The following is a 12,279-nucleotide window of genomic DNA, read 5'->3' on the forward strand; positions in this document are numbered from 1 at the left end:
CCAAACTTCCTTCTTCACTAAGTACATCGCGTGGTTACAACTTGATGTGAAGTGTTCGAAATGCACTTTACTTCATGGTTATGCACGGAGCCACGCGACTAATTGCGCTCCATTGATGTTGCGTAAGAAAGCAGCAATACTGCAACAATGGTATGCAATTAGTCAGTGTATGAATAGTATAATCATTAATGAGGGACAATTACCACCCAGGGCAAGTGGTCTGCGTTGCTAAGCATTCATACTTTGAAACTCCTCCATTGTCCAAATCTGACTAACAAGCACAATTAAATGTCTTTCTCAGGACAGGTGATAAATAAATGTCTTGTTTCTGTGTATGGCAAAGCATCGATCATCTTGCATTGCATTTGTCACAGAATGTCATCTTTTTTTCTTTTCTTTTTTTTTTTACATGGAAATTAGCAGTAGGTGGACCCTTAATACTTTAACCCAATCAAACAACACTTGCCGCCTTTTCTACTCACAAAACCAAATTCTCATTTTCCTTTTGAAATGGAAATGTGTGTTATTGAGACGAGAAGATAAAAGTCGAGGGGAAGTTGAAAAGATCTTCACGCTCAATAAATAAAAGAGAATTCCTTTTAAATGTAAAAATAAACAAAAAAATACACCGGCAAAAGCTTTGTAGTGGCTAGTTGTGTGGAGCCTGCAACTTGGATCTGGATTGTGCTGCCGGGCCTAAAGCCAACAACCCAGATGGATGGCATCTCTGGAGGGATTCTTCAGTGAAACCGCAAAGCAAAGATTGAACCTTCAACTAAAGAAGATATCTTCATTTTAAAAAAACATTTTTTTGCACAATATCAGAACCATTTGATGGCACATGCTTATTGTCTTGAAAGTAGCTGTAAACTATTACTGTCCAAAACATTTATTATAAAATTACTCTAAAATCGTTTTGTCCATGTAGAAAAGCTTCCAGCGGTCTGCTTTGAAAAATTATTAGTAGCGTTAACAGGGTTTTCCCCCAACAAACTTGCTAAGCCTGGTGGTCAGAGATGAACTGGAAACAAAATTCGGACAGAGATATTTTTCATTGAGGGGGTTGTATTCGTTGTGGGGTGTCGGACATCCATGGATTACTATTCTTCGTACTCCAATGGGGAAAGGGAGTATGCAAGGTGACCCACAGGTGGCGATTACTATGCATCAAGTGGGGAGGGGTTTGTGGGCGTGGCGCCAGGGGCAAGAAAAGCCGCGCGCACCCCCCCACACACCTAGCCTATAAAGCGTGTGTGTGTGTGTGGGGGGGGGGGGGGGACTCCTTTAAAAAACAAAAACAAAACTCTGGACTCTCTTTCCTATGTGCTATTTGTGTATGTTGTTTTGACTTTTTTTACTTAATTGTTTCTCCTAATTGCAAACAAAATAACAACCCAGATGACACTTACTGAGGCAGACATGCGAACCATAGTCTACCCTGCTCCCTCAATTTCATAAAAAAAAAGTGTTTAATTCAATTTTATTCATGAGGATGCAGCACCATATTAATTAAATTAAGACTCTGAAATGTTCCATTGTGTAAATGGGAATGTTTACTTGCTCTACCATAGGCTAGTGACCAGTCCAGTAGGTAATGAAAGAGGAATAAATTTATTTTGTCCTCTTTGCGTGTTCCAAAAATGAAGATAGATTTAATGTAAGAAAAATACACCTTTGCAAAAATGACTTTTTAATCAGTCAGAGATCTCTGGACAGATAACAGCCTCTAATTCATCACTTAAACAGGTGGGATTCAGAGCGTCAAATGTAGCTCTTCCGCGTGCACAATGGCTTCTTATAGTTAAAAAGACCTCCTCCTTTTCATTTATAGACTAAACATATTCTTAGTACTTTTCCGTGAGCAGATGGCGTAAACAAGGTCAGGTGTGGGTGTTCAAAACAGATTCTGTTCTCAAGGACCAAATGTGTTTTCGCACAAAACGCTGAGAAGGAACTTTTTTAGACTAAATAGTATGTCCCAGTTTAAGGTCAGATTATACCGAAATCAACACCACTTGCTCCGCACAGGACACAAAACATTTCGACAAGGTTAATACTGAAGAATTAAAATGTTAATAATGTGTAACAATGGTTAATATATGAAATGTAGTATTAAAAATGTTACAATATCTATCAGTAACCAGCCTGTCAACGGATGTGTCAACCCCACCCTGACCCTAATGTGGATAAGCGCTCTAAAAAAGGGATAGATATTTAAGAACGCCATTTTTGGTAATTGATCGGGCACTGCCCATCTTGCCTTAATTGCCTAATTGACACGGATTACATGATTGCAATTGTGACTTATTTTCACCCAAAAATACTGGGAAGTCTCGAATTGAGCAGCTGACAATGCAGAGAAAACCAACAGAAATAACTGCACTACTCCTCCAATTCAGTAGTAGGAGCTAAAATGAAGACAAACCTATTGAAGTATGAGAATATTACGGTTGACCCGTTATGACTGTCCAATTTGCTCATAGATTGTTGTGCTTCACAGTTTGAAGGACGATTGTGGAGAGTTTGCTGCATTTGCCTAAATGTAAACAGTGATCTCTTATAGGCTGATCTGACACACACCTCCTCGCAATGCTATTTCCCCATTAAGGAGCGGGGGGGGGATACATAGGAATCGAAACAAAAGAAGTGTTGTAAAGGAGACACAAAGCTTCCATTGGGGAAATGTGGGAAGGGGAGTTAAGTGGGGAGCAGGAGGGGGGGCGTAATTAAAAACACAAGCCTCTTGTTGGTTTCGCAACTCCACTGTGGATTTTTATTGCACAACAGGATGAACCCAAACAAATACCCAATGTGTGCAAATAACTGAAGCTCTACAAGCGCACTGGGACATACGTTAACGAGCGTCACATGTAATTATGAACTGGTGCTGGTCCCTTATCCCTTTTAGTTGCTCTCTTTGCTACTTGAGGTGTTTTCGGTGGTCCAGCATGCAGATGTGGCGGCATCATCGTTCCCCGGGCCACTGCAAAGGTGATGCAGTGACACAGCACGTCCTCGTGGGATGTGGAGCGGATTTTTCTGCAGGTCCAGCCCAGGGAGACAGACGATTCCCACAGTGCTTGAGCGTGAACTGCTTCTTAAACGCCAACACAGCCTCAAAGTTTGTTTGCTTCCAGGCCTCTATTCATCAAATCGCCTCCGGCTTGTGTCGCTGGCTGTGATTTAAATCAAGGTGAATGATGGCTGGCGCACAAAGAAGGTGTGAAGTATTTGATATTTTGTACCAAAATCAAGCCAGAAAATTCTTAAGGCATGGACACCAGATCGAGTCAGAAAAACTCATTTGAATTTGATTTGTAAAGTATTTGTTTAAATTTTGTAGGGGGGGGGAAAAACCTTGGAAGAAACAGAGTAAATTTGTCACTGTAATGAAACGTATTGTGTATGAATTATTCTTAAATAAAAAATTGAAAACAAAAATATTAGGGGTGTGCCAAAAAATCTATTTTCATAAGAATCGCCATTCCCATTTAGTCTGATTCAGAATCGATTTTAAATGTCCCAAAATCTATTTTATTGAAATTATTTTATACTGTCTTGCCTTTGTCTGTGTGTGCCTTTATTTGGAGCACTGTTCATGTTGTACCCGATTTGGCCACTGAGGGTCAGTGTGGTTCCACGCGGTCAAATACACTGTTAAGTTGTAGCCACATTAGAGAGTAGAAGGAAAAAGTCACGATCAATTTCTTCCAACAAAAGTTGTTTTTTTGGCAGTGTGGAGCCGTTCTTTTGAGTGATAAAAGTGCCGTGAGTAGCGTGCTAATTAGCATTAGCGAATCAGACTGGAGTAGATCATTACGATTCCTTGCACATCTGTAGATTGAAGCAAAACTCATTGTCAATCAAATCATTTTGAAGCAAAAATCGCAGGCCCAAAAATTGGAATCAAATCGAATCGTGAAACATTCAAAGATTCCCAACCCTAAAAAATATTATACAAAAAAGTGAACAATAAATCAGGAAATATTCCCTCAACATTTTTACTCACATTAGTTCGCAGGTATGTCATGCTTTGATCAAAATACCCGAGCAGTTTTTATATATTTTATCAGCCACTTCATACACTTCTATACTAGGGATGGGTGAGTAAGTACCGGTACCAGGCATTGGTATCGGGTCGATACCTGGACTTATTTCAAAGTATCAGTACTTGCGTGGTATCGTGCGCCCTCTTGTGACCGTTTTACGATCAGGAACTAGAAATTAGAAGAATAGAAATTGCCATTAATTTCAGGCAATTTGAAAGAAAAATGCTATAAAGGGATATTGAGGTCTTTCTTTTGTTTTGTTTTTTTGTGGAAATTTCATGTACCAGAAGTACTAGTGGTATCGATTATGGTTTTGGCATTTGTTTGAGTACTTGTACTGGTATCAGTCTGAAAAAAGTGGTATCACATATTCCTATACTGCTTGGCCAATGGAAAGAACGACAAAACTCACTGCAGCTCTGCTTACCTTTCGGCTTTGACATTCTTTTAGAAGAGATGCTTTTCGTTGGACAATCACCATATGTGCTTTTCTATTTTCAAGCTGTTCTCTTAACATTCTGTTTTGAGCCACAAAAAGCACCCAAAAAAGCCTACGCCAAAAACAGGAAGCTGGCCTGCTCAAGGCCGAGCGATACAAATGATCCTGATAAAGCTATAATAATCTCATTAAGAAAAGAATGACATTTAGCGACCCGTCGGGATCTATGATCTGCTATAATCAAGCTGATTTGTGATGCGATATCAACGGGATCATAGAAAATGAAGCCGATTTGTAATGTGATAATTATGGAACAATTGAAGATGAAGGCAAACAGGAATTGACAAAGTGCGCTTGCTTGTTGTGCATCAGCAGCGTGACTTGAAGACAAGTGTCGTCATTTTACTGTCGCCATTAGACAAATAAGCATCCTTCTCTTGTCCTGTTTCTTTCCTGTCACAAAATTGTCTCCTTCAAAGACATTTGGAATACGATCACTTCTGCTAAGTGCATTAGCGTTACAGGAATGCGAGATTTTGGCTTGCCATCACAAGGACACAAAATATCAATTGTATGCGCATTTGTTCTTTTCTTCCCAGAATGCCATGGTGTCCTTCAAGGAGCTGTGCGGGCTGACGCCGGCCGCCAACATGAAGCAGTGCATCTTGACCGTGTCCACCTGGCTGATGAACAGCGAGAGCTCTCTGCGGGTGACCGTGGACCTGAGCGAGACCTACCCCACCATGGAGGCTCAGGGTCTGGTGCCCGAGCTGCTGCGCAAGGTGCTCAACGCTTACGACATGGTAAGTACGTGTGACTGTGACAAAATTGTGAATTTGGAGGACTTGCTATCATTTCATGTTGGAACTGGTTTGGAGTGGCACTGATACCGATACTGTATTCGGACTCAGAATCTAAAATGCTCAGATTCAATGTTAACATTACCCTCTTTATCATATTTCTTTTATCTTATGTTATTTTCACGAGTTTGGGGACTTGGTGGGCTAACCTGGGACCTCAGTGTATTTTGTGCCATGCCATGTGGAAATGTGTTTTAATATATTTGGTTTTTAGATATTTGTATTCTTGAATTTTGAGAAAACAAAATTCCTTGAATCCTTGAAAACTCAGCATTAAATATGACTTAAAAGGACAGCGAGAAATTGAATTAGTAAGAAAGTAAAATAAGAATATTGTACTGTATACTAAAATAGCAATTGAAAACAAATACTGGGTGACCCTGTTCATTTTGGCCTCTTAGGGGCAGTGTGGTGCCGTGCATCCATGGTGTACACGCTTACAATGAGAACAGAAGATTGAATTCTAATAAAATAACTAAATTTTTGCAAATTGGACAGAATTTGTGCCTTTGAGTAGTGTTATCCTACCTGTGGTTATTTGTTTCCACAGCATTTGTGTGTGAATATGCATTATTTGAAGGACAATCACTAGCAAAGTTGATGCTATCTTTCCGTTAGCATTTGAATGGGATCCTACTGTCGCTTTAGCATTAGCGCTAGGCTAGTGATGTTTTAAAAATTAAGCATGTCTTGTATTTAAGTATACTGTGCATGTGATAAGTCTCATTGCGTTTTTAGTTTTACAGTTAATTCCAATTTGGGTGTCATGAGATTAAAAGGACGCTTAGGGACGGCAGAATCACATTGAATCGCTCCGGGCTTGCTACAAGCAACATGGAGCATTCAGGGTACTTTCACAATGTAGGGAACTTGTAAGCGCACCATGCCGTTCTGCACATTAATCGATTTCCTTCGATAATTACATTGTAAACATCGAGAAAAGACAAAATCGCAATAACATTTCAATTAATCGTCCAGCCCGAGATTCCAGGATCCATTTTGGGCTTGGGCCTTTGTTTGTGGAGCTGCTTGTTCCTCTTTTACTTGTCTGGGTTCTCTCTGGGTACTCCAAATTGTCTACAACGTTTCAACAATCTTTTTTGTATCTGTCCTATGCTGTAGACATTAAATTAAAATATGTATCTGTCTCTTATGTCAGTGTTTTGCGTGGTACAAAATACAAATCAGATTTAATCTCAAATATTGGACTTTTGATTCCCTTGGAGAGAAAAAATAACACGGTCATTTCTCATTCAGTTGGAGAATTCCTTCTCTGCAATATAATGGTTGAGAAACCACTATTGCTGGGTTTTAATGCCACCTTTAATCTGAAGAGGAAATGATGCATCAATCGTGCTGTGTAACCAATAATCTGACTTCATTTTTTTTTACCTAGAAAATATTGTATAGGGTTTGAGAATTTCAGGAAATCATTTCAGAAATCATTTCAGGCATATAAGGTCCTTTTTTTTATTGAATCAGGCCTGCTAAGCATTTGCAATATCCAGAGACCTGTAATAATAGTTCCAATGGTTGTAAACATTTAGCTTCTTACTCCAGTTGTTGAACTCAATGATCAAGCTAACTTTAATTACAGAGCACTTAAAAAACAAAAAGTGATAGCGTCAACATTCTTCAACAATACATTTGGACTAAAAATAATAGTAAATGAGGCTGCTTGCTAACTCAATATCCTGTTGCATTGTGGATACAGATAGACCGATATGCTCTTTTCAGGGCCGATGCCGATTATCGGTAGTCAGGGAGGCCGATAACTGATATTTGAAGCCGATATACATTTGCAGGGAAAAAAAGTTGGTGTCAAAATTTTTAATAATAAAATAATCATAAAAATTCCAGCACTTGACTGCTTAAATGCCTTCAAGTACATGTTTATTAAGCAGCTTTTGTGATTTGCAACATGTTAAAGGTTTTTTGTTTGCCATCAGCTTTTGCACCAACTATAATGCCAACTCCCAGATAGCCACTAATTTGCAGGCTAGCCAGTTAGCTCGCGGGCTAATAGCCGCTAATTCGCGAGCTAACTGTTAGCTCGTGGGCTAACTGTTCACCCACACGCTAACCCTGGGATAACTCCCAAATAGCTGCTAAAAAACGGTTATTAGGTTAGCCGCAAGCCGTTAATCCGTGAGCTAGCCGTTAGCTCGCAGGCTAATAGCCGCTAATTGCTGTTAGCGCTGCATGAGCAACCAATCAGATGGTGCTGTGGGCAGGCTAAATGCTGCAGGGAGTCAACAGCCGCTGACTCAGAGCAGACTGAGGAGCAAAAATAACAGTTTATAATATTATATAAGCCATCAAAACAAAAAAAGAGGCCGATGCCGATATTCATAAAATGCTGAATATCGGCGCCGATTATCTGCCGGGCCAATTATCGGTCTATAACTAATTGTGGGTCAAATTGACCACTGTTTTTAAATGTGGGGGGGGAATGTATAGCATATTCTTGGTGTTTTCTTCTTCATGTAGTATTTAAAATTAAAATAAAGTAAATTTAGAGAGGGTTAAACATGCAGCAGGACACATTGAGCCATGAGCATTTTTGTTGTAGCGAAGTTAACACATAACGGGAGGGTTCATTAAAAATCAATGTATCCGTTTTCTCGAGCACTTCTCTTCACAAAGGTCACGGTTGTGCTTGAGCCTATCTCAGGGAACACCCTGCACTGGTCGCTAGACAATCGCATGGCACATATAGACAAACAACCATTCACATTCACACCAAAGGACAATTTCGAATCTGGCATGCATGTTTTGGGATTGTGAGATGAAAACGAGTTCCCACGCAAGCAACCTCAACAACCGTTGGTCTTAAGAAAATCAATTGTGTTTAATATTATGTGGTCGGCTGTAACGTTCTTATCTTCTTTGCCACTAGATGATCCAGACCAGCAGAACACTGATTGAGTCGGCTGACGTGGTCTACTCTAAACTTGTGCAAGCACAGCGTGCAGGTATGAATGCAACGCCCTGGGGGGGGAGTACATTAAATTGTTATTAATTGCAGTTTGCTATGGTTGTGTAACCACTAGCAAGTAATGACACTTAAGCTATAAGCAAGTGACAGCAGCACAAAGAAACGAGGCGCGATGAGGGAGGTCGGGAGGGCTCCCACCCTCGCGCTTGCTGCTGCTCAACCCGAGGACAAGTCACTTAGCATCGTAGTGTCTCAATTGGTCCAAATGGAAACGGAAAGTGAAACGATAGAACACAAGCTTAAGTAAGGCTAATCAAAAAATTGTCAGCAGTTCCATTTTTTTGTATAATGTCTAATCTCGCCTAAAATGTCTGTCGTAAGACCAGGATTGACCTGTGAGAGGCAGCATTGTACCACACTGGAAAATACATACACAGCAGAAAATGGAGTAGTAGTAGAAGAAGAAACCGATACAGCAAGGCCCTCGCCGTCTTCACTTTTTTCGACACCTCCGATGGCGATGGTGAACGTTCTTAAACATTGGAGGGAAGGGTGATTTTCCCTGATAAGCGTTTGGGAGTTCCAACTAGTAATGGCTAAGAGTTAGCTTATATTGTTAGCACGATAAGATGTTGAAAAATTGATGCTGTATGTTTTTTTTGTGTGAATGTTAACTAAATATTGATGAAATCGTTGAGTTGTCTTATAGATTTGTTGTTTTATAACTTGTTAACAATTTTGTTGAGTTTGTTTTGGAAGCACCCCACTAGAACTAGAACCAGGGTTATTATAGTTTGGGAATTTTCATTTTAGTTACTTTTTTCTCTCTTTTCGTTTTGAGTTTTGTTTTTTAAATTTAGTTAGTTTTAACTCATTTGTTCCCGGAAACGTATAAATCCGTTCTATTTTAAATATTGCCAAGGTCCCAAAAACATATTTATTTTTTTTAATATGTTTTTATGTTAGAGCATACAGAAAGCTTTGATACAGCCTCTGACCTGAAGAGGTCACTTAAAGCAATAGTAGTTATTACAAAAAACGGCCAGCAGGTGGCAGCAGAATGTAAGAGATCAACCAGGGCCCTGTTGCAACAAGCTCTTTTTGTCGAGTGTTTGTCACCAGAAATGTGAATAATGAGGAAACTTAGCTATATTCTAATGCTATTTGCTGCAAAACAGAAACAGATACAAATATATATTTTTCCCGATGAAAGAGACTCTAATCTTTCTTTTGGTAGGTTCCATGTTTTTATAGCAATAGAACACAATATTCTGTGGGCCTTCCTTGCAAAATCAGTCAAAATCCAGTAAAACAGCCGGTAGTGAAGGAGGTTGTTTCAGAGTCAGTGAGTTAATTAGTTTTCAGGGTAGTTCTGATTTAAAAAAAAAAAAATAAATAAATAAAAAGGAAATAAATCGTTTTAGTTCAGTTTTAGTTAAAGTTTACGGAAATCGTTTTTTTAAATTTTAGTTTTTTAGTTTTCATCAACAAAAATAAAATTGACGAGATCAGAGATGGAGAATCCGGTTAACATCACCGTCAGGCTGCAAGCATATTTTATTTGTTCATTTTCGCGTCCTGTCGGCCTGACAGTCACATGTCCCGCCGTCTTTTGTCCTCACCGCGTATATCTACTCCCCCACAGTCGCTTAACGACGCCGGCCGTTGTCAACGGCGCGTCGTGCGTGTGAATCAGCGCTGAGTGTTGCGCATGTTATGGTGGGCAGGTGAACACAATGGACGCATGTCACAAAAGGGGCTGCCGCGGAGAGAGAAAAGAGAGAAGAAGCATGAGGCTGTTTGGAGAGCGGTGAAATGAATAGGTGTGCTAGTGTGTGGGGGGAGTCGCGGTGTGGACCAAAAGATCTTCAGCGGGAAGGGGGCGGGGGGAGGTGGGGGCTTGGGCAGCATTACAGTTGACATTAATACGACAACTGGTGAGAAAACACTTGAGCTGGAGAAGTCTTGAGGCTCACTTTAATGTAAAAAGGCATCTTGAACAACTTCATTTGAATGGCGATCAAAAGTCATCAATATTATATTATATATTATTGATGGATGAAAAGCCCAAACTGAAGCAGAAGATCTGGCCTGCCGGCTGATTGTGACCCCGTATTCCCGAGTCTCGCAACAAACCAATTTAAACCTCCTGGTGCCGAGCTGCACACAAAATGCTCCGCCTGCGCCCCCGGAAGAGCCCAGACGCTGGTGCGGCGCAATTACGCTGCCATGCGGGCTTCAATCACAGAGCCGTCCCCGGGGGCCAAAGGTCCCGCTGCGCGGCGCCGCCAACGTCTTCAGAGCATGGAGTCGAGCAGAGCTCGAAAGCGTCGCGGAAGACTCGACAGTGGAGGACGCTCAGCTTGATGCTCTTGTAAAGATGGCTGACGTTTTTTGCCTTTTGGAGAGACCACAAGCCATTTTTTTTTGTAGTTATGTTTTTGCTAACGCGTGATGCAATGAAGCAGATTAACAAAGGCCTAAATGGCTTTCTGGTTAAATGGACTGCAGAGCGAATACAAGTATTAAATGAAATGTACAGGCACCGTAGCTTTTCTATTTGCTGCCTAAAATGGAGTCATGGAATGCTAATGCTAACACAAAATGAAGAAAATTTGGCGCACAACTATTTTGCTTTGTAATGAAGCCCCACATCGTTTGCCGCGGAGGAAATGCACATAACGCGCTTTGCTCCTTATCACCTGCGAACCCGCACCTGCTGCTCCCGCTGTACCCATCAAAATGCATACTGCGTACATAACTTTGCAACCGTGGCATCATTCATGCTTGAAGTGTTTTATTTCTGCAGCTACATCGTTACATTAGCATCTGACTGAGGAGAATTCACGATGTCCCATATTTGCCGCAATACAGCGTACATTGTACAAACTGTCAAGTAGAAACAAAGAAATATTCTATGGGGATACAAACGCCATTCATCCCCCAGTGGCATTCTGAGATTGGCTCTATTTAAAAGGACGACGTTCTTTGACACAGCCTCCATTCACAGCGGCTGATAACGATCACGAGGTATACAATCCCACTATTATTCGGCCAAAAGAGTCAAAACGACAAATTTGCATGATGTGCTGCATGATCCTTTCAGCGTTCATGACTTTGCCTGTGCACGTTTGTGCTCTGCGGTTATTGACGTCTCTGCTTCATTTGGCCAGTCAAGCAGTGACGTGTTGAGAATAGTAAGGTGTTGAATGATTTACCTCCCCAAAGGCAGAAGTCATCACACTCACACATTTAACGGCAGGCCAGAAGTGCAGCTGAGACGCACACTGGGGCACTGACTGTGTGTGTGTGTGTGTGTGTGTGTGTGCGTGCGTGTGTGTGTGTGTGTGTGTGTGTGTGTGTGTGTGTGTGTGTGTGTGTGTGTGCGTGTGTGCGTGTGTGTGTACGCCTAGAGCTCTAATTTTGGTTTCATTAATTCAAGACATTTAAAGGGAATTGCTTTATTTTGTCATATCTTTTTAAGAAAATGTTTGTAATCTTTTTTTCTTTTACAATTAAATCTATTTCTCACAAGATAGGATTTGAAAAACATTATTTGGATTTCACAAGTCTAAAAAATATGGGTTTTTTTGTATCTGCTGTTCAGTTTGAAATATACAGTATATTATTTGTAACCATTTTCCCCCCAGATGTTTTCATTGTTATAACATTTGACATGTATCTTACATATTATGTTATCCAAGAATGATTTAAAAAACGTATTACATTTAGTTCTCTTTCAGTATCCCCCTCAACACACACACACACACTTTTTCATGCCGGGCGCAAGTTCTTGCGCAAAGTTTAGTCTACTCGTGCGCCTGCGTGTAGTTTTTCTTTCTTTTGGCATTTTCATATACTGGCACAGCTAGAAATGGGTGTTTGCGCCGTTGTGGGACTAAACACAGATGACTTGATTACCGGCTAATAGAAGTCGGAACCCGCAGCAAGGTGCAATGCAGTCTGCCAAATGCGCAAACACTGTAAAATAGA

The 12,279-nt window shown here is 40.6% G+C and overlaps 1 protein-coding gene across 1 annotated transcript in view; it reads left to right on the forward strand.

The window, feature by feature from the left end:
- The window catches only part of LOC144044118 (inactive phospholipase C-like protein 2), a 77,725-nt gene that overhangs the window by 55,321 nt on the left and 10,125 nt on the right, over nucleotides 1–12,279 (forward strand). The window contains exons 3-4 of the mRNA XM_077558339.1: nucleotides 5,088–5,291; nucleotides 8,248–8,323. Coding sequence (XP_077414465.1) covers nucleotides 5,088–5,291; nucleotides 8,248–8,323 — 280 coding nt within the window. The remainder of the gene's footprint in view (nucleotides 1–5,087; nucleotides 5,292–8,247; nucleotides 8,324–12,279) is intronic.

The sequence above is a fragment of the Vanacampus margaritifer genome, chromosome 2 (genome assembly GCF_051991255.1).
Source record: "Vanacampus margaritifer isolate UIUO_Vmar chromosome 2, RoL_Vmar_1.0, whole genome shotgun sequence".
Classification (NCBI taxonomy): Eukaryota; Metazoa; Chordata; class Actinopteri; order Syngnathiformes; family Syngnathidae; genus Vanacampus; species Vanacampus margaritifer.